General features: G+C 58.2%; 5 protein-coding genes across 7 annotated transcripts; 1 reads left to right on the forward strand and 4 right to left on the reverse strand.

The window, feature by feature from the left end:
* IUM83_09267 (FYVE finger containing protein) lies at positions 1 to 1,890 on the forward strand (the record flags this gene model as incomplete). Its single annotated transcript, XM_067933694.1, has 1 exon — positions 1 to 1,890. One exon carries the CDS (start codon positions 1 to 3, stop codon positions 1,888 to 1,890), a length of 1,890 nt encoding a protein of 629 aa, XP_067799831.1.
* Positions 1,891 to 4,590: 2,700 nt separating this feature from the next.
* IUM83_09268 (Dynactin subunit 1) lies at positions 4,591 to 7,203 on the reverse strand (the record flags this gene model as incomplete). The annotated part of the gene is made up of 2 exons (XM_067933695.1): positions 4,591 to 5,017; positions 5,714 to 7,203. 2 exons carry the CDS (start codon positions 7,201 to 7,203, stop codon positions 4,591 to 4,593), a joined length of 1,917 nt encoding a protein of 638 aa, XP_067800026.1.
* Positions 7,204 to 10,994: 3,791 nt separating this feature from the next.
* On the reverse strand, positions 10,995 to 13,157 carry IUM83_09269 (TKL protein kinase; the record flags this gene model as incomplete). Its single annotated transcript, XM_067933696.1, has 1 exon — positions 10,995 to 13,157. The coding sequence occupies one exon, from the start codon at positions 13,155 to 13,157 to the stop codon at positions 10,995 to 10,997; it is 2,163 nt and encodes a 720-aa protein (XP_067799835.1).
* A 929-nt stretch (positions 13,158 to 14,086) lies between these two features.
* IUM83_09270 (uncharacterized protein) lies at positions 14,087 to 15,667 on the reverse strand (the record flags this gene model as incomplete). Its single annotated transcript, XM_067933697.1, has 1 exon — positions 14,087 to 15,667. One exon carries the CDS (start codon positions 15,665 to 15,667, stop codon positions 14,087 to 14,089), a length of 1,581 nt encoding a protein of 526 aa, XP_067799944.1.
* Positions 15,668 to 16,295: 628 nt separating this feature from the next.
* On the reverse strand, positions 16,296 to 18,835 carry IUM83_09271 (putative myb-like DNA-binding protein; the record flags this gene model as incomplete). 3 transcript variants are annotated; one of them, XM_067933698.1, is made up of 4 exons in its annotated part: positions 16,296 to 16,451; positions 16,609 to 18,226; positions 18,306 to 18,381; positions 18,460 to 18,835. In XM_067933698.1, 4 exons carry the CDS (start codon positions 18,833 to 18,835, stop codon positions 16,296 to 16,298), a joined length of 2,226 nt encoding a protein of 741 aa, XP_067799945.1. The 3 variants fall into 3 exon arrangements, with proteins under 3 accessions (XP_067799945.1, XP_067799947.1, XP_067799946.1); XM_067933700.1 differs by lacking the exon at positions 16,296 to 16,451 and having other exon boundaries at positions 16,721 to 16,724; positions 16,889 to 18,226; XM_067933699.1 differs by lacking the exon at positions 16,296 to 16,451 and having other exon boundaries at positions 16,588 to 18,226.
* Between the last annotated feature and the right edge of the window lie 1,331 nt (positions 18,836 to 20,166).

Below are 20,166 nucleotides of genomic sequence, written 5' to 3' on the forward strand. Positions count from 1 at the left end.
ATGAGCAGCCCGCAGCCATTCCGCCGCTCGCGACTGGAGCGCGCCAGCAGTGCCGACCTGGCGTCGTCGTCACTCTTCCGCCGCTTCCAGGGCAAGAAGACCAGCAGCAAGACGCCGACCGAGCCGCTCGCCGCCTCGCAGCCGCCGCCGCGGCACTCGCACCGCCGCATCCTGTCGCGCGACCGCCGACGCCCCATGGTCATCTACTACTCGAGCAACTCGGCCGACCTTGCCGACGACTCGAAGCTCACGTCCACTGTGCGCAGCCTGGATGCCACTGTGTACACGGACGGCGAGCTGTCCGAAGACGAATTGGCCACGCCCGGCTCCAACGTCTTCGGCGACTACGACCGCTTCGACGCCGACCTCAAGGTGCCCGACTTCGCCGCCACCACCGGCCCGCGCGACAACGTGAGGCACAACCGAGGCAGCCGCGCGCTCATGCGCATGTCCCAGACGTTCAGCCGCGCCTCGGAGCGCATCGACCCGCACGGGGACGGGAGGCGCGACCACCGCCGCGCGGCGAGGCAGAGCGCCAAGTACGACGTGGCGTGGCGAGAGGACGACGAGAGCGCGTGCTGCCAAGTGTGCTTCGCCATGTTCACGAAGTTGTCGCGGCGTCGCCACCACTGCCGCGTGTGCGGCGAGCTCGTGTGCGGCGCCTGCTCGCAGGACCAGGTGTCTCTCACCGACAAGTTCTCCACCCCGCGGCGCGCCTGCGTGGCGTGCTGCAGCCTGCTGCAAGCCATGGCACGTGCGGGCGACGACCGCGTCAAGGTCGTCGAGCCGGACGCGCCAACAGGTGCAGCCCCCGGCAAGAGGCATCACCAGTCGGCGCCCGCGGCGACTTGCCGCTCGCCTGCCGGCAGTGTGATGCCCGCACCCGCGGCGACTCCGCGCTACCACGACCGACTCTCGGAAGTGCACCGAGTGATGGCGGCCGGCAAACTGTCGCGTCGCCGCGGCAGCGCCGAGAAGAAAATGTTCGTCATCTCCAGTCGTTGGTTACGCACTTGGCTGGCGTTCACGTCCTCGGCGTCGAGTAACTCGAGTCGCAATTTGGACTACGGCTTTGACCCGGAGAGCTCCAGCTCGGCCCCCTCCGGCTGCAACGACAAGGCCGCCCCGGGCCCCATTGATAACCTGTCTCTGTTGGAGCTGTCTCGTGGCAAGCTTGTTCGTCGTCCGGGGCTCATCCGCGACGAAGTTCTTGCGGGAGATGCAGCGAGTTCGGTAGAGGATGCGGATTACCAGCTTTTGTCTCCTGAAGTTTGGGAAGTTTTCCAGCGGCTGTACGGCGGTGCGCCTGCCATTTTCGTGAACTTGATCGGTGACGACCCAACGGAGTGGATCGTTGATGTGTCCAGTCTGCTGGTGTCGGGTACCAATGCCAACGGCACGAAAGTGCAGGTGCTTCCTGCCGTCGAGCGAGCGTTGACCACCCGTCACCACAGTGTGAACGCATTCACGGATGTTCGCGGCCCTCGGTCGGGCTCGAACGCAGCTCGAACCCCGACGGAGTCACCGGTGAATAGTCGATTCACCATGTCCAGCTCCAAGCACCAGCCGCCGAAGAGTCCGGCGTGGACGGTCACGAGCAGCAGTAGCAGCAGCTCGTTAAGTGAAGACAAGGATCGCGTTCGCAGTCCGACCGGCAATGGCAGGATGCAACTTGAAGACTTGGAATCAGATGTCGCGACGATGTCTGTTGGGGTGAGAAAAACCTCATCGGACGAGAACCTTGGCGAGGATGACACCCGAGCCACAACCTCGATGCGCAGCCCGACGGCTGCCCTGGCAGCATCGGCCTTTGCTGTTGCTATGAAGCAAGCGCGATTGAACGCCCAGAAGGCCATTGACGACCGCGCCTCCCGCGTTGTTGCAGCCTAAGCTACTTTCTAGAGTATTATCCAGATCGAGGCAGGTCTACAAAACTTATCTATCAACGAAACGAAAATATGCATTGCAAACGTCAAGCTTGTGCTGAGCTCGGTTGAATAAGGTTGAAAAAATATAAAGTCATAGTAGCACGTGAGATTTGCATACAGCAAAGAGAAATTTTCAGTTCGGGAGTTTAAACGTAACTTCAACTTCACCCATACAAAACACGAGTAATTTGTTCGCCACAGCTAAAACAAGCTGTCTATTCTTGCATTTCCTTCGATCTCGTTGGCAGTGCTGTCTTGACCATGGTGGTGATTCGAGCTCGACGTACGAAGTTGCCATCGGATGTGCGGCAAAGAGACAGCGAAGATGCTCCGAGTGCTCATCGCCAGGCCCAAGTCCGAGCACGTCAGGATAATAGACGTCGTGCTGTGCTGTACGATGTGAGCTCCCCGTCTGGAAAACGTCTACCCAGCGTCTGTCTACAACCTACCGATGCTCGAGCACGGCGTGATTTACAGCGACTCACGCAGATGGAAGACAATATGGTCGAGAGTGAGAAGAAAAGTTCCTACGAAGACGAGCAGAACGACAGCAAACATCGCGAGCATCTAAACTACAGACCACCTATGGATCATATTCAAAACTTACAAGATTTGCACACGACGGTAGCCAAGGACTGTCGAGGTCGCGTGAAACTTACCCCCGAGCAGCGTATGTTCGCTAAACTCAAGAAGAAGTTTGTCTTAAAGCAATACGGAGACGTCACGGACGGTGCAAAACCTGAATGGCGTCTAGGCTACAAAAACAACATCGACACTGGGTCTCGCGCTGGCGTAGGTGGTACTTTCGAACCACGCGATGGCACCCAAGAACGAATTTTGGACTCTCGGAGTGCTACAGCACTCCTCCCCAGCTCCGTTGCGGTTGCATACCCTTTGAAAAAGTCAAAGATCCCGGTAGAACTCATTTGGCGAGAACACGAAGATGAAGATGATGCACGTACTGAGGTGCCTAGTTCTACCGAGTCGGATGCTGATAACCAAGTTGATGCAATTGACGAGAAGAAAGATGAACGAATGGGAACTTTAACGCAGCGCCGAGTTATTAAGAACAAACCGTGGTGCCCAGCATCCTCTTCTATGTTATCAAGTTCATTAAGTCTTCGAAGGCGCTACCCCGTTGAACGCTTCACACTACCAGGTTTCGAAAGTCATCCAGACCAAGAACGCGAGGGTAGTCCTGGTTTAATACCCTCTGATCACGATGGGATGCAGCGATTCCCAATTCGTAACGTCGAGCCATTTGAGCCGATTGGCGAGGCTCAAAAAGAATTTGTGATCGACGCTCGATGCGCACGCAGACAGCAAACATTACTGACTAAAGCCGTTGATACGTACGCGCGGGTCCGAGCGCGTATGGATCGCATGAAAGATCCACACCTGCGATACGAACTGCCAGTCGATGACGGCACGCAAAATCTTCGAGCATATCGACTTGGTTTGGATGACGTACCTTCGACAACGACAAACCCCAAGAAGCGTAAGGAGAAGCTAAAGTTTCGACCCAAGTCAGCCGGTACCAGTTTGGGCTTCCAAACAGGTTGTTTAGGCCCAAAGTCGGGTGATTTGTTAACTCCAGAACTCAATGGGACGGGGAAGGTAGCGGGTGCGCGACGTCGACCTCATTCCGCATGTATCACGTACTTCAAAAACGCGACAGTTTATTGCATGGGTCCACCGACTCCATCGAAATCGGGCTGCGTTTCCGCTGCTACCGATTTTCGCAGCGTAGTCGACGTGGAGTGCCGAAAGCGACAGCGCGATCGTGATGAAACTCTTCGAAAACTCGCTACGCGTGGATTGCTCCACTCAATACCTTTAGCTCAAGTGTTTGCTAGGCTGCGACGTGAAGGACTCCTAAACATTGACCGGCGACTTCAACGCAGTATATTCGAGCGAATGACGCTTGATGAATACATGAGCGCGTGTGGTTGTCTTAGCAGTAACATGACTCCACCCGTGACGGCTTCGGACAGGAAGCAGTACGATTCTCCCCAGTCATCCCCTATGAAAGAGATCAAGCGATTCAGTACCAACCTGACCAATACGGAGCTAGTGAATTCAGGCACGGCCTCAACCGTGGACACGTCGCCCTCTTTACTGGCAACGCGGAATGCACTTGCAGTATCAAGGCAGCAATTCCACCTGGCCCTCGAAGCCTTCAACTTGTCTCCGACGGACGTGAACTTGTTCTTCTCAGCTCTAGATGTGACAGTGAGTGATCATGTGCAGGTTTGGGATGCCATGTGCTCTGTTGAAACTCTGCAGCTCGAACACACAGCACTACGGCGTGCGCGAGTGCAGCAACTGCAGGCTCCTCCATCGAAAGACCTCGAGTTCTTTCGTAGACTGAGTGCCTAAACGAAAAAAAAACACCCGATCGTTGGGACATCTCTTTTTTGTATTTTGCGTTGTTGTTCCCAGATTCCTACGTTTGGGAAGTTTGGGTAGCGACATGCATTGCGATCTGCAGTGCCACGTATGGTCCTTTGCTTCGAGAGGTATGGGATTCATAAACCGGATTGAAACTGAAGCGACATAGACTTCCGGTGCTCTTGCTCGGGGAGATGTGGCTGGTCTCAAAGCTACTCATCGCGTTGATACCATCATAACGCCACTCGGAAGTTGTGAATGCAGCAAGGACCTAGTGCACTGAGAGGTCCAGGCGGCTGGCGCGGATGAAAATGCCGTGGTTTGGAGCACAGGTGAAGTATTTCTCTCCGTCGACAGTGCCGCTGTTCTTGCCTTTTTGTTCACAGAGCTCAATGCCCACCCACGTGCCTGTTGCAAACCGTGTGGTGCCGATGTAGCGCACCACTCCTGGTACATTGCCGACGTTGATGAACTTGCCCACGCACAAAGGAGCGCCGTTGATGTACACCACGTTGCTTCCTGAGTGGCGACGCGCGCTGGCACGATTAGTAGCTCCGTGTTGAACGGGACGGATTGAGGTCGATTCTGTCGCGTTGGCAGTGTTGATAACAGGAGCTGTAACTTGCACACCGTGCATGTCTCCCGTTTTCGGGAGATACACATCAGTGAGCGAGTGGAGCGACTCGCTGCGAGCACGACTGAGCAGTGGAGGATCCACACTCGCCAACAGAGAAGGTTGAAGTCCGAGTGGAGCCTCAGAATGCTGTCTCTGGTTACGCTTTCGTTGCTGCTGCTGTAAGAGCATCTCCTGTCGGTGTTGCAGGGTAAAACTGTTGATCGGAAGAGACCGACGCCGAGGTCCAGTCGCAGCAGCTCTGCGTTCACGTTCAGCTTTGGCAACAGCTTCTAGCGCTTGATCACGCGAAGTAGAACGTTGATACGGCATTGGGACCGGGAGACTTTGAGGATCAAATAGGACAACGCCTTCGCCTTTCGATGGGGAAGGAGTCTTGCTTCGTGAGCGGGATGTCACGGGACTGGCATTGCTGTTACTTGGACTGCTACCACTTTTTCTCCCTGGACTGCGCTCTTTGGGGGAGTCACTTCCATTGCTTGCATTGCTACTGCTACTCGCTCGGGCTTTCGCTTCATGCCAAAAAGACTGAATTCGATCGAGGGGTTTGCTGAATCGACGAAGCTTGAGGTGGAGCTTCGGAGTCGGCGATGAAGCGGGGCTTTGGACTGTGGAGCTTTCCTCTTGAGCCTGGTCCTGAGGCTCAGCTCTTTCTTGGTTAGAGGTAGTACTGGGCGGCGGCGTAGTCTCCTTCATAGATTTCATAGCGCTCTCCATGTCCTGAATCAACTCATTGTACGCCAAGACGTCGCTGACGCACGTGCTAGCCTGTCGACTGAAGATGGAGGCGTCGGAGCGGTTCGTCAAGTCTGAGAAATCGTTGGACAAGTCCGACGCCATGCTCATCGTTTGCGTAAATCCATCCGAATCTCTGAATTTGCCGACCTCAGGCGCTTCGTCCGAAATGCCGAAGTAGTACAAGTCCCAGAGCTGCTTGTCCATCAGTTGTTCCTGATCGCCACCAGGACGTAGCCCGAAAGACGCGGCGGTCGGCTTCGGGGCACGCGGTGGGCTTGCAACGGACTTGGATTTGGGCGGCGTGTCGTCTCCCTGGGTCGGGATGTACATGGTGACGCCGCCGCTTCTCGACACGATAACTTTGCTCGAGTCGCCGTAGTCTTCCTCGTCCTGTTGGGGCGCGTCGTCGCGTTGGTCGAGCCAAGGGACGGCCCGACACGCCTCGACAAGGTCGCGGGGCTCGAAACGGGCTCTGCGCAGTCGTGCGCGCTCGACCATGTGATCCGTGAATTCGGCGTTGGACCGATCCGCATCCTCCTCCTCGTTATCTTGCGGCAGCTCCGGATCGCGCACCTCGTCGCCGGAGTTTCTGGCACCTACCAGCTCGCTGTTTTTGCCGCGCTGGTGCGGCGGCACCGGGACAAACTCGAGCGAAAGCTGCAGCAGGCCGGCGTTGTTGCCAGCGAGTGGCAACCAGTGTGGACTCAGCCGAATCACCTTGGCGCCGCTGCCGTCGACCGCGTCTTCTTCGAATGTGCGCGCCTTAGACGACAACAGCAAGTCCTCGAGCGCCACACTGGCCGAACCCACGACGCGTTCGCTACACATAACGTCGATCTCGAGCTTGCAGTCGCTGGCTTCCACGCCGATGCCAGCGCCGTCTCCAGCAGCAGTTTCCTCGGGTTGGCCCAGCGCCCACGCGAAGTGTCCCCCCATTCCGTCGCGAGCCTCGTCTTGGGCTTGACGCCACACGGGGCAGCTCACGGTGCCTAAGGTGTTGCACGGAGACTCCTGCACCGCGCCCAGCAGCGTGCAGCGCACGCGGAGGCCGTGCTGGTCGTACAAAGCATCCGTAAGCGGCCACGGCGCCGTGAGCTGGCGCGCCTCGTAGACCCAGACATGCAGCTCGCCTTCGGGCACGCTGTCGCTGAGTCGGTCCACGACCTCATCGACCGTCGAGGCCGCGATCAGCACGGGCTCATGGGTCGTCGAGCAGGACGTGCGGGTACTCTCGAGCATGGGCAGCTCGTCGTCTTCGTTCGACGATGCGTTGGACGGATCTTGCGGCGGCCGCAGCATGGCCGCCATCTCGTGCGCCAGCGGGTGCCTGGGGCTCAGCGCGAGTCCGTGCACCGCATCGCGGATCCAGTCGGTGGTCTCCGCTTCCGTGTCAATCGTGTCCGCTCCCGTCTTCGATCGACGGTCGCTACGGCCCTGCGTCTTGGCGTCGGGCGGGCGGTTGGCGTCGGCGAGGGCCACCTCGGGCTCCTCGTCGTTGTTGCTCACGAGCATGTGCTCTCGACGCAGCGAGCTCGGTAGTGAGCGCGAATGCCGCTGCGCAGCGGCGCCGCCATCGTTTCCCGGAAGTTACTTCCGCGATTCGCGAGGAAGAATAGCATGCCCAACGAGTCCGTCGTAACGGAGCGGCATTCTGATATCGAGGGGCTGAAGTATCCTATCTGCGGCGACTTCAACGAGCCGTGGCTATGTCGCTGCGTGCAGAGAACCACGGGCAAAACGCTGCAGCGTTTTGTATTATTGCAAATTTGCCGCTCCGAAACGAGGCCTGGCGCAGCAGCAGAGGGCCTGGCAGCGCCGCCGACGGCATGGACGAGCATAACGGCCGCAGGCGCATGGGCCCATAATGGGTGCCCGGCCGGCCGAACGCGCGCGGGCGTGGCGTGCGGCGGCTTTCCCGCGCTGCCGCCGTATATCCTTCGCGTCGCCCACGCCAGCGCGCTCTTGTTCGAAGTATATCTTTCCAGCGTTAGCAGTAGCCGGATGGTGATCACGGTCACCTTGATTTGGATTTGCTGGTGCGGCTGTAGCCTGCGTCCTCTTTGGTCCGCGCTGCCGCGGCGAGGTGGTGCGGGCACGCGGAATGCAAGACTGGCGTCACGTCGATCGCCGAAGTGGCGCGAGTTTTTGGTCCCGATCTTTTACTTGACTGATCGCCATACAAAGCGCAAAGTCCACGCACGTGCTGTTGTTGTTCGGGTAGTGCCGGTTGATATGCGTGCTCTTTTCGTAAGCAGCAGTCTTGGCGTGCATACATATTGTGGGCGGCTTGCAGCAGCAGTAGCTCTGCTCTGCTCTCTATGACGCGCTCGCTCGATGAGCCCCCGGTTGCGGCGGGCCGCGTAACGGAACGAGAGAACTCGGTTGTGACGACCGCCTATGTATGTCAGCTTCAACTGTGACTTGCTCATGTGCATTCTGCGCGCGTTCCGGCGTCTTATTCGGCTCGACGCAGCCAGCCTGGGTAACATCGGCGATGGCGATGGCGACTCCGACAGCAGCATGTGCAGTGCCGTAGGTGCGTATTGAGACGATCGCTGCAGGCAGGTGACAGTTCGGATCCAGGACCGATGGCACTGCCATTGGCAGTGTATCAAGCCTGTCAGCGCTTCCCGCAAAAGATACTTTTCACCGCGTCCGCTCGGCTTGTCTTTACGCCGCGTATCCTGCAAACAAGCAGCGAGATTGCTCCAGTATGTAGCGCCCCGCACAGCGGCGACATTGAAGCTTTCGTTAACACCCCCGTCGTTGCTGCCTGGAAGCCTGCTTTGTCTCGAAACTCACCAAGCGCGGTTGGTTGCTTCAATGTGGTTGAACATCTCAGCGCCGCGGGATGTCCGAGCAGACAAGGCTTTGGGCGCCACGATCGTCCCGAGTCGTCGCTGAGTGTCTCGAGTCCCACCATAGCCAACGAAGTTTCAATCTTTGACCTCGAATGATGACTGCGGCGGTCCTGCCAGCGGCAACAACAATGCAATGCTGCTTTATCTTGTTTGCCTCTTGGCGTTGACCTTGGCTGGTCGATGGGTTACTGCGCGCAAGTTAATAAGTGAGTACTAAAAACAAAATTACGAGGGCAGTTGATGACTCGAAAAATATCAAGACTGGATAGCAGTCCCATCTTTCAGCCCTCTGGCTGTAGGTTAGCCACGCCATAGAAAGTATTAATTAAGCTGCTTCTTCGGGGTGGTGTAGGCTTTTCCCCTGGGCTCACTTTTCAAAATGACGAGATAAAGGACCGGCAAAGGTCAACGCCAAGAGGCAAACAAGATAAAGCAGCATTGCATTGTTGTTGCCGCTGGCAGGACCACCGCAGTCATCATTCGAGGTCAAAGATTGAAACTTCGTTGGCTATGGTGGGACTCGAGACACTCAGCGACGACTCGGGACGATCGTGGCGCCCAAAGCCTTGTCTGCTCGGACATCCCGCGGCGCTGAGATGTTCAACCACATTGAAGCAACCAACCGCGCTTGGTGAGTTTCGAGACAAAGCAGGCTTCCAGGCAGCAACGACGGGGGTGTTAACGAAAGCTTCAATGTCGCCGCTGTGCGGGGCGCTACATACTGGAGCAATCTCGCTGCTTGTTTGCAGGATACGCGGCGTAAAGACAAGCCGAGCGGACGCGGTGAAAAGTATCTTTTGCGGGAAGCGCTGACAGGCTTGATACACTGCCAATGGCAGTGCCATCGGTCCTGGATCCGAACTGTCACCTGCCTGCAGCGATCGTCTCAATACGCACCTACGGCACTGCACATGCTGCTGTCGGAGTCGCCATCGCCATCGCCGATGTTACCCAGGCTGGCTGCGTCGAGCCGAATAAGACGCCGGAACGCGCGCAGAATGCACATGAGCAAGTCACAGTTGAAGCTGACATACATAGGCGGTCGTCACAACCGAGTTCTCTCGTTCCGTTACGCGGTCCGCCGCAACCGGGGGCTCATCGAGCGAGCGCGTCATAGAGAGCAGAGCAGAGCTACTGCTGCTGCAAGCCGCCCACAATATGTATGCACGCCAAGACTGCTGTTTACGAAAAGAGCACGCATATCAACCGGCACTACCCGAACAACAACAGCACGTGCGTGGACTTTGCGCTTTGTATGGCGATCAGTCAAGTAAAAGATCGGGACCAAAAACTCGCGCCACTTCGGCGATCGACGTGACGCCAGTCTTGCATTCCGCGTGCCCGCACCCACCTCGCCGCGGCAGCGCGGACCAAAGAGGACGCAGGCTACAGCCGCACCAGCAAATCCAAATCAAGGTGACCGTGATCACCATCCGGCTACTGCTAACGCTGGAAAGATATACTTCGAACAAGAGCGCGCTGGCGTGGGCGACGCGAAGGATATACGGCGGCAGCGCGGGAAAGCCGCCGCACGCCACGCCCGCGCGCGCTCGGCCGGCCGGGCACCCATTATGGGCCCATGCGCCTGCGGCCGTTATGCTCGTCCATGCCGTCGGCGGCGCTGCCAGGCCCTCTGCTGCTGCGCCAGGCCTCGTTTCGGAGCGGCAAATTTGCAATAATACAAAACGCTGCAGCGTTTTGCCCGTGGTTCTCTGCACGCAGCGACATAGCCACGGCTCGTTGAAGTCGCCGCAGATAGGATACTTCAGCCCCTCGATATCAGAATGCCGCTCCGTTACGACGGACTCGTTGGGCATGCTATTCTTCCTCGCGAATCGCGGAAGTAACTTCCGGGAAACGATGGCGGCGCCGCTGCGCAGCGGCATTCGCGCTCACTACCGAGCTCGCTGCGTCGAGAGCACATGCTCGTGAGCAACAACGACGAGGAGCCTTCCGTTGAGCACTGTCTTGGAAGTGAATCTGTATGTTTGTTGTTCAAACTTGCTACAGGCGGTGTGAACCATTCCATGGAAGAGTGCGTAGTCCGACTATCAAAATAGTAAATTGGTCGAGTTGGTTTGACTGCCCGCTCGACTGCGCCCCAGATTGCAGAACTTGCAAAGGTGATGTTGAAGACGTTTTCTGAGATCTACATTTGTAGAGTAGAGCTTCCTTGGCTTGAGCTTGCAGAGAATACAAGCTCGAGCCATGGATGTTTTATCCTATTTCCTCCTAAGCTGCTACAATAATGAAGTTCTTCGGCGTCAAGTGGTTCTGCTATGGTCTTACATTCAAGTGCATCGGGCGTTAACTAAATCCCTTCACCCCGCCGTAGGCCAACTACCGCACAGCACCGTCAATACAACTTCCTTTACGGACTTTGCTCTTGCGTGTCAAAAATCTTATACTACCCCCTTTATTCGCTCGCTGGCTAGAACAGCCTCATACAAAATTCGACGGTGGGTTCGAGCGCGGCGCACCGACCGATATCGTGGTCACTTTCCCCTCGACCTCTCGAAAGTCGTTCAGGGTACGCAGCAAATCTTGCTGTACTTGCGTGCTGCTAGGTCTGTACTTGGGCTTGTAGCTAGTGCACGCGTTCACGAGTTTTACGATGCTCTTTGGACACTCCGGCGACAGTGTTGGCGTCAACGCACCCTTTGCAATCAGCTGCAGGATATCTGTTTCGGGAACGGCTGACCGATTCGCCTGCATCAAATCCGAGAATGGCAGCTCGTGCGAGTCCATTTCGGCGATCAAAATTCCGAACGAGTACACATCACTGGCATCCGGGTAAGATGAGCTTGTTTCACGGCCCAAAAGAGCTTCAGGTGATATCCACCGACCGGAGCCCACCGCACTGTAGGACATAAGCTCTTGCTCCGTCAAGCCATCGGTCCGACCATCGACGCCATAGTCGCTCAATTTTGCACGCAGCGCATCGTCCAGTAGCACGTTCCGAGAGTTACAATTCCCGTGCACTAGGCGCGGATGCATTGAATGCAGGTAGAGCAGCGCCCGGCTTACGTCCAACAACATTTGCACCTTCTGGACTGACCATTTGCCAACTTGACTCGCTGTGCGATGAAGCCATTGCCGAAGATCACCTTGAGCCATGTACTCCGTGACAGCAACTAGGTGTGTTTCGCGGGACCAGGCCACGCCGACGAAAGCCACCACTTGCGGGTGAGAAAACACAGCCTGCCGCTTGAGCTCGCCCTTAAGTTTGTCCCTAGCTCCACCACCATTGCCACTTGCTGACGACCGTGGGCCTTGGTCCTCCCTGGGTGCAATGAACTTGGCCACCACCAAGGTGTCAGTAGTGCCTCCTCCAGGTGAGACGGCCACTGCAGAATGCTTGCCCGACCAGTACGACGCCAGCCAGATCTCTCGCGGGTTCATCACGCTCGTCACGCTTTGCTTACGAAGCGTCTGACGATTCTCAGTCGGCAACAAGTTGAGACTCTTGATCATTTTAAGGCGCTGGAAATCCAAACGCCACGGCTGGAGCTCCTCGTCCACCCAAAACCCAGCGTTGTTGCTGCTGAAGGGCTTCTTGTCCTGTCTTCGATGAACCCGAGGAGACGGGGTGGGCGGTGGGGAAGTGCTCGAATCATTGGCCGTAGGACGATCCCTTTCGCTATCGTGAGCCGCGTCGATGGCACTGTCCTTCGTGGTGTTGACGCGAGACACCTCGCCGCTTTCGCTGCGATTCCGCTTGTACGTCAGCATGAAGAAGAAGAAGAGTCCCAGCTTGTACAAAAAGTAGACAAACGGAAGGCCCATGCTGAGCAACACCAGCGTAGATGTGTCCTGGTCTGCTGCTGACTTGGAGCCGCGACTAGCTCCGTCCATCGTGTCGCTGCTCTGACTTTCACCCGACCCGGAATTCGCTGAAGTTTTCAGCCGCCGAGCGACGGCGACTTCATCGGAGACGACGCACACCTGCCATCCACCCAGCCTCTGCACTCTGCCTGCTCTTACGTCGATGCAGTCTGCCGTCTTTGCCTCGCCTGCCTCCGCCTCTTCCTGTATAATAACTGAAGAATCACTCGAGAGCCGAGTGCTTAGCCACTTGAACTGCCGTTCGCTGAGCTGCGTCAGCGTCCGCGTCTCCTCCACCAGCGAGTTGTCCGTCAGCACGAGCGTCTCGAGGTTGGGCAGCGCCAGAAGCCACGTCACGGGGACGCTGCTCAGCGCACAGTCGACGATGTGCAGCTGCGTGATCGAGTCCGGCAGCTTGGGCAGCGAGGCGTTGGTCAGGTCCAGGCCAATAAATAGCAGCGCGGCCAGCCGTTCGCCCGTCCAGCGGCTGGCGGCGTCGAACTGCACGCGCGTCTTGTCTCCCTGCAGCTCCAGCGTCTGCACGTCGGGCGGCAGCTCCACGGCGCCGAAGCTGTAGTTATAGGCGTCCAGTGTCACGCGCCACTCGCCCACGGTCTCCGACAGGTTCAGCGCCAGGCACGCGCCGTCGTCGGGAGAAACGAGACACAGCGGAGCAGCGCACCGCGCGCGGCAGTCGCGGCCCGCGGCCCACTCGCGCGCGAGCGAAGGTGAAGAGAGCAACGTCGCCATCGAGAGCAGCCTCCGCCGCCTCCGCTGCATGGCTCACGCTGGTTTGCTACAGTAGTGGCGTAATGCTAATGCGAGACCAGCAGGACCTCCTGCCAGCGGCCAGTTCCGGAGCCCGACATATGTTGCTTCATGACCCACGACTAGTCTTTCTTTGTTATTCCGGGGTAAGGCTAGAATGAGTTAAACAATTTAAGTACATTGGAACTTATATATTGGTTTTACATCGTACTTGTCGACCAACGTAATTGACTTTGATTATAATTATATCAGTTGTTACAGAAGGTACTTTTATAGCAGACGTGCCGTGACTCGCGCCACCTGGTCTGATGCCTGCAGTACAGGCTCTAAAACTGGAGCACATACGTGGGTGCAGACAGCTCAGCTACCTATATCGGTGCTCGCGTCTTATTTGCCTTGTTTGCCTTGATCTCGAGTCAAGTTGGGGCCGGAGTGCACGGCGTGCATCCGCCGCCCTGGAAAGCCCCATAGAGAGCGCTGTGACGCTGTGACTGACTGTCTGCGCGATTGCGGGCTGCTTCAAAGATCGGCAATTTGGTCCGCCGCAAAAGAGGGCTTCCGCGCCCCCAGCTGGGCGCAGCAAGGCGTGGCGGTCTCGGTTGGGGCGGCGCGAATGCGCCTCGGGGCACCCAGCTGCGGGTCATTCCTATCAGCACCGCGGAGAACTTGGGCAGTGCACAAAGCTCCATTGGCACGCCACGGCTTCGCGGCGATGATTTATTGGCGACAAGCACGCTGCGGATGCCAAGCCAACGCGCGCGTGGCAACAACAGCACACGCTGGTGCTTCAACTTCGACTCCTTCACGAAAGCAAACCCACATTTGTCCATATTATCGTTATTAGTATGCACGCTGCGTGCTGTATGGAGGGCTCGTGGCTATATACGGGTAGAACATGCAGATGTGAGCGAGCTCTGCGTACGCTGCTTCTTCAGCGCCGCTTAGAGCGCCAGAGGCTCCGCCTCGACTTCCTCCTCGTGTTTGACGTCGCCCTTAGCTACCAGCTGTGGCGGTTCGTGGTCTTCGCACTGCGCCACCCACTTGCTCTTCACCGGCATGATGTGGCAGTTGATGCGCATGACCTTAAGCCCCTTGGTGACCTCCAGATCGACCTGCGTCCAGTTGTTGCGCTGGTCAGGCATTGTACAGATATGGCCCACCTTGGGCTGCCCACAGCGTCCACACTTGTACAGCTTCCGATTCGCGTCGTCGGAGCATGTCTTCTTGCTGCCTGATGAAGAGGCAGAGGTACTCGCGCTGCGTCGCGGCGGCGACCGGTGCGGGTTGAGATCGTCCATGCTCGGCTCTTCCGGAACGGATAGGAAGCCCAGGTTCATCTGGGACATATCCATCGACAGCCCCGACGAGCGATTCGCACCGCGTCTGCGAGCTGCAGCTCGCGGCGGCAGGTTGCTACCCAACGACGATCGCCGGGCGTGCAGCGAGTGCGCCGCGCCGCTGGCAATCTGAGGCGGCACCTGGAACTGGAACTGCTGCATATTGGGCTGCATGTTTGGCTGCATGTTTGGCTGCATGTTCGGCTGCATGTTTGGCTGCATGCTTGGTTGCATGTTTGGCTGCGGGGGTGCCGGAAACACCGTCGGGTCTTGGAAGCTCGCAAAAGGGTTCGGATACCCTTGGTTCGGGTTCATGTTTTGCTGCTGCGGCACTTGCTGCTGCTGTAACTGTTGAACCTGTTGCTGCTGCTTGGTCTGCTGCGCCAGGATGCGGAATTGGTCCAAGTTGTGCAGAAGATCCACGGGGTTCGAGTGATGTCTCGAATGGTGATTCACGGGACGCTTGCGCTTCATCTTGAGCTCGTTCACTCCTTCCTGGATGCGCTGTGTGCGGTAGGCCACAGGCGACGCGCCTCCAACAGACACTCCATTTCCATCCGTCGATGCCGCGTTCGCTACCGGCATTTGCTGCTGTTGCTGTTGCTGTTGCTGGTCGGGGTTTAGCTCCGACCACGAAAGTTCCTTGAGAAACTCGTCCATCTCCTGGAACGACTCCCCCTGAGGTGTAGCCGTGCCTCCGAACGGCATGGGACTGGCCTGGGCCTCCACTTGGACGGGGCCGATGGGCATCATGTTGTGCTGCTGAGGGAACCCCATGCTGTTGTGGCCCATGACGGGCGGAGTGATGACACTGGGCGCCATGTTGGCCATGCCAAATCCCTGCAGCACGTCGGGGTTGGAGCGCACCCGCTTGTGCTTGTGCTGCGGAGCCACACGGTAGTTGGGGCCAACGACCGCCGCCCCGTTCGGGTTGAAGGAGAAGGTGAGCGGCGTGAGCAGGTCCTCGCCCTCGGCCTTGGGCGCCATCATGTTGGTGGGCGATGAGCCGGGTACGTCGCTGTCCAGTAGCATTTGGTCGTCTGGCGCCACGAAGCCGCCGCCGACGGGCGCCGCGTTGCTGCCGCCGGCACTCATGGAGCCGTCCGCCGGCGCGTCGCCGCCCTCGAGGAAGTTGTAGTCGAGCGGCAGGCCGTCGAAGAGGTCCAGCGTCTGCGCGTCTGCCATGGGGAGCGACAGAGAGAATGCTATAGAGGTCGAGGACGGGATGAGGGCTCGGCTTCTTCTTGGCCTTCTTGGACTTGTGCTTCGGCGTGAGTGATTACTTGAGAAACTGAAATCCAGACACATCCAATACCCCTGTTAAATTCTTTCCGTATAAGAATCGTATTAAGAAGGTTTTCGTACTTATTCAGGACGGACCTCAATGTGAATACGGCGATTGAACGATCGCCTCACCAAATTTCTTGCGGAAAATGCATATCCTGTGACAACTTAGACGGGACAGGAATCCTAGCGAAATTTGCAGAGGAGCGTATCCGGAAGTATGCTGTCTGCAAGGAAAGACGCATAGTGACATGAAGCTTTAGATGACGGCCTAGTAGGCCTATCCGGATCGCATCGAGTTTGATGAGGCAACCGCCTAGCCCTGATCTACCAGCCGCTTCAGCTTGATTGGGGTGTGCAACATGGCTACATTCGATGGCACCACGGCAGCATGAACGCGTTCACAAGAGCGCCGACAAACATCCAAACCCTTAATTCTCCGAAGGAGCCCCGCAAACGACACTTTCTTTATACTTCCTTGCTTTATACATACCTATGCGGGAGAATTAGCGGCTGCCTTCGCCGCGCACTACAGCGCTTGCGAGTGAGGGAACGCCATGGTCGGAGCGGCCCCGAAGTTAGACGGGCCCATCTCGTACGTCACGGACTCCGCCGGCTGGTGCTCAACCGGCTGGTAAAAGCTTGGGTCCAACACGCCAGCTCGAGCAGGATCTTGCAACAACGCCTGCAACACGCACGCGATCGGCCGAAGGCTGTCAGCAACCAATGTCAAGCTCAGATGCGTCCTCCCAGGACAAGCCAGCCGCGCCGACGAAGCAATGCCCCCGTGATCACTTCATCCCCAGACGCTCGGCGTCTTCTTAGAAAAGAAATTCACTCACCTGCAGACTCAGTGGGCTCAGCTGCGACGCATCCTGTCGCGGGTACGGATCCCACATACCCGCACCATTGGCGCCGGGCTGCTGAGGCTGCTGGACTTGCTGCTGCTGGCTGTCAGCTATCCGGGGCATGCCGTCTTGATCGATCTCGCCATTCGCGGCGGGGACAGCAGGCTGGAGCCAAGCCTCGCCGCCGTGTTGCTGCTGCTGCTGGTCGGCATGCTGGTGAGCGGGAGACGCACCTTGGCTACCGGCGCCAGTGGACGTCTGTCGTTCGTAGTACCGCGGGTCGTAGCCATTATTGGCGACATAGTCTTGACCCTCATACTGCTGCGGTGGGGCATAGGGCTGCTGAGCATAGGCAGCAGCGGCATACAAGTTTGGGTCGCCCCCAGGCGAGTGACCCATGAGCATAGCGCGGTTCTGCTGGTACGGTTCCGCCTTCAAGTCTTCTGTGAGCATTGCAACGTGGCTTATGTGCTGGCCTTGCTGCATTTGCGCCTGCTGCTGCATGAGCTTCTCGTGGAGACGCATCTGCTGCATCTGCTGCTGCTGGTCGAGCTGCTGCACTGCTTCCGTGTTGTGCGCCTGCAGGTGTTGTTGTTGCTGCAGAAGCTGCAACTGTCGCTGGCGCATCAGAGCCGGATTGTTGTACCCCATAGCAGCTTGCTGCGCTGCAGCAGCCTGAGCTTGCTGCTGGTTCTTCTTGTGTTGTGCATGCGAGGCGGCGGCCTTGCTAGGGTTCTGCTTCAGAGACTTCCAGCGGATCTTCACCGAGTCCTCCGTACGACCCTTCAGGAGCTGAGCAATCTGCGACCACTTGTTGCCCAGCCGTGCCTGCGCAGTCAGGATGACCGAGTCCTCCTCTTCCGTGTAGGGGCCCTTGTTGATCGCCGGGTCCAGGTGGTTCTTCCATCGTTCACGGCACTGCTTGGGTGTGCGCCCTGGAATACGCTCGGCGATCTGCCCCCAGTTGTTGCAGCCCTGTGTCACCAGATACTCGAGCACTTGATCCTCTTCGAACGACCAGTGACCCTTCACTAGACCAGGCTTCAGCACCTTGCGCCAGCGCTGCAGGCACTGGGCGTGGTTGCGTCCAGGGACCAGCTCGGCAATAGCCTTCCAGTTCTTCTCGCCGTGGATACGCACACTCTCACGGAGGGCCGCATCCTGACTCTTGGTCCAGCGCTTGGTCGTCGGTGCCTCTGGGTCCTCGACAGGCTCCGAGTTACCATTGGAATTCTCTGCGTTATCTCCGTTAGCTGCCACGGGCGTCCCTGCGTCGGAGCGAGTGCGCTGCGTAGGCTTCTGCTCGCCTTCAACAAGTGTGCGGCTGCTCTCCGGGCGGTCGCGCTTGGCGGCGGAAACATCGTCGTCCTGGTTCGAAGCCGATGTGCTGTTGTCGCCCGGAATGAAGCCCTTCTTGTTGATTTCCAGCTCGCGCAGGTTCATCTCAGAGTCAGCAATGTGCGAGTTGCTAAGCAGTCGCCCCACCTGGGAGATATCTTCCTTGGAGATCACCACAGACGACGAAGAGAGCGAGCGGCCGACGACAACGCCGTCGGCGTTGGGCATGCCAGCCAAGTGCTGGGCCGTCAACTTGTGGCCGTTGGTCTCCTTGCTGCAGATGGCACAAAAAAAAGGAAAGAAGTAAGCAAGATGTAACTCGCGGCTACACACTCTATGCAGGGCGGTCGTACCCATCGGGGCCCACCACGGCATTGAACGAGTGAAACTTGTTGGCGCCGCCATTGAGCATCTTGACGCGGCTGGCAGCTGCAGCACAGAAAACATCGAAAGAAAAAGAGGGGTTAGAGAGAAGTCGAAATAGAGATAGAGGAGCCGGGAGCTCACCGTTAAGCGCCTGCTTGCGCTTGATGTGCGACTCCATGTTCTGCTCCTCCTGGGCCTGCACCTCGGCCAGCTTGGCCTGCTGCACGAGGAACTTCTTGCGCAGATTCAGGATGAACTTCTTCTTGCCCTCGACGGTTGACTCGGCCATGGCCTTGATCACGCGGAACTGCTTCTCGTCGCGCAGTCGGTCCACGTAGCGACACAGCTCGGCGCTCTCGCTCGGGGAGAGGCCGCTGAGCGCCATGAGGAAGAGCCGCGACGCCTCGGCGGGCAGCGACTGCAGTAGTTGGGCCAGCAGATCGCCGAAGTTGTCGGCGGACGCCGAGTCCGTGGGCGGCGCGGGTTCCGGCTGGTTGTCGGTCGCCGTGTCCGCCATGCTGAGACTGGGAGGTGAGGGAGGCGCGCGGGCGGGTAGTGGGAGTGGAGCACTGCTGCTGCAGGACGGCGGCGGAGCGAGTGCGCGCGCGGGCGAATATTGCCTTTTGCCGGCCAGCGGTCGTTCTCCCCCTTTTCGCTACCAGCTCCCCTTGCCCCTCTGTAGAAACCCCCCGATTTCCCGTGCCCCCGATATATCCGATGTCATCGATTTTAAAACAAACGATAGATTTGTATTGAAGATAATTTCATGAACTGATTCCCCGTCACTTTCGCTTCGCTTGTCGAGCGACGCCGCGCCAGGCACGCGCTCCTGGGCACTTCCGCCCTGCGGGCGTCAAATGCCGTCGGCGACCGACTAAGAAGAGTACGGTGGCGCCGCTGGACGCTAACCGCGCGGTGTGTGGCTCACCGCCGCCGTTTTGCTCCTGCAACACACAGATATTCCCACCAAGTGACTCTTTGGCCCATCCCTCCAGGCGACCCGTCTTTGCGCGCGCCCACACGATGTTCACTTGGACAAAGTATGCCGCGTGTGGCGTGTGCCGCTTTGAATCGGCAGCAACATGTTGGCAACGTTGGCCGCTGCCCTTGACTGGCCGGCGAGGACATGGCAAGCCAAGATAAGCCAAGCCGAACCGAGCACTGTGCCCGGCGGGCCCTGCATAGGACATGGGGCGTCCTCAATCGTGCAGCGCGGCGAGGGCACTCTCCTCCTATTTTCTGGCCCGACAGGCGGAAAAGTACGGCAGAATAAGCTTTTTGCCGCGTAGCGTAGCGCTGGGCCGTCTGGATCGAGTATCCAGCCTCGCTGTCGTCGCGCCGCGCGGTGCCGGTGCAAACTCGACACGCACGCCTCGGCTTGACCTGGGGCAGTGCGCTGAGCTAGCCTACAGCGTCGGAACCAAATGCTCCGCGGCGACGCCAGCCAGCTCCGTCGCCGGTCACTGCGAATGGGCTCACGTCGCCTGCCAATTCTCGCGGTGTCTGGGGTCAAGAGGAAGCGCCCGACGACAGACGTCCACCGAGACGTGTATCACCATACTGCTGGATCGACGGTCGATTCAACCTGGGTAAGTCTAACAGAAGGACGCCTGCGGGACGTTGTGAGCGCGGCAGCGGCGCGGGCGCCACACGTCTTGTCGGCGCTGCGTTTGGCGACGCTGAGCTGATTTTTCGCTGTCTGTCGGCGAGTACAAACTTGGTGATGCAGCTTGCCGTCTCTTACGATGGAACCCGCAGAATGGAGGAACACTTCGGTCGCCAAGCGATCCGGAGGATAAGTTACAATACGCAGGTTTCGCCGCGGGTGCTCTTGCTTGAAGTGGCTGA

The sequence above is a fragment of the Phytophthora cinnamomi genome (assembly GCF_018691715.1).
Source record: "Phytophthora cinnamomi strain GKB4 chromosome Unknown Contig3, whole genome shotgun sequence".
Lineage (NCBI taxonomy): Eukaryota > Oomycota > Peronosporomycetes > Peronosporales > Peronosporaceae > Phytophthora > Phytophthora cinnamomi.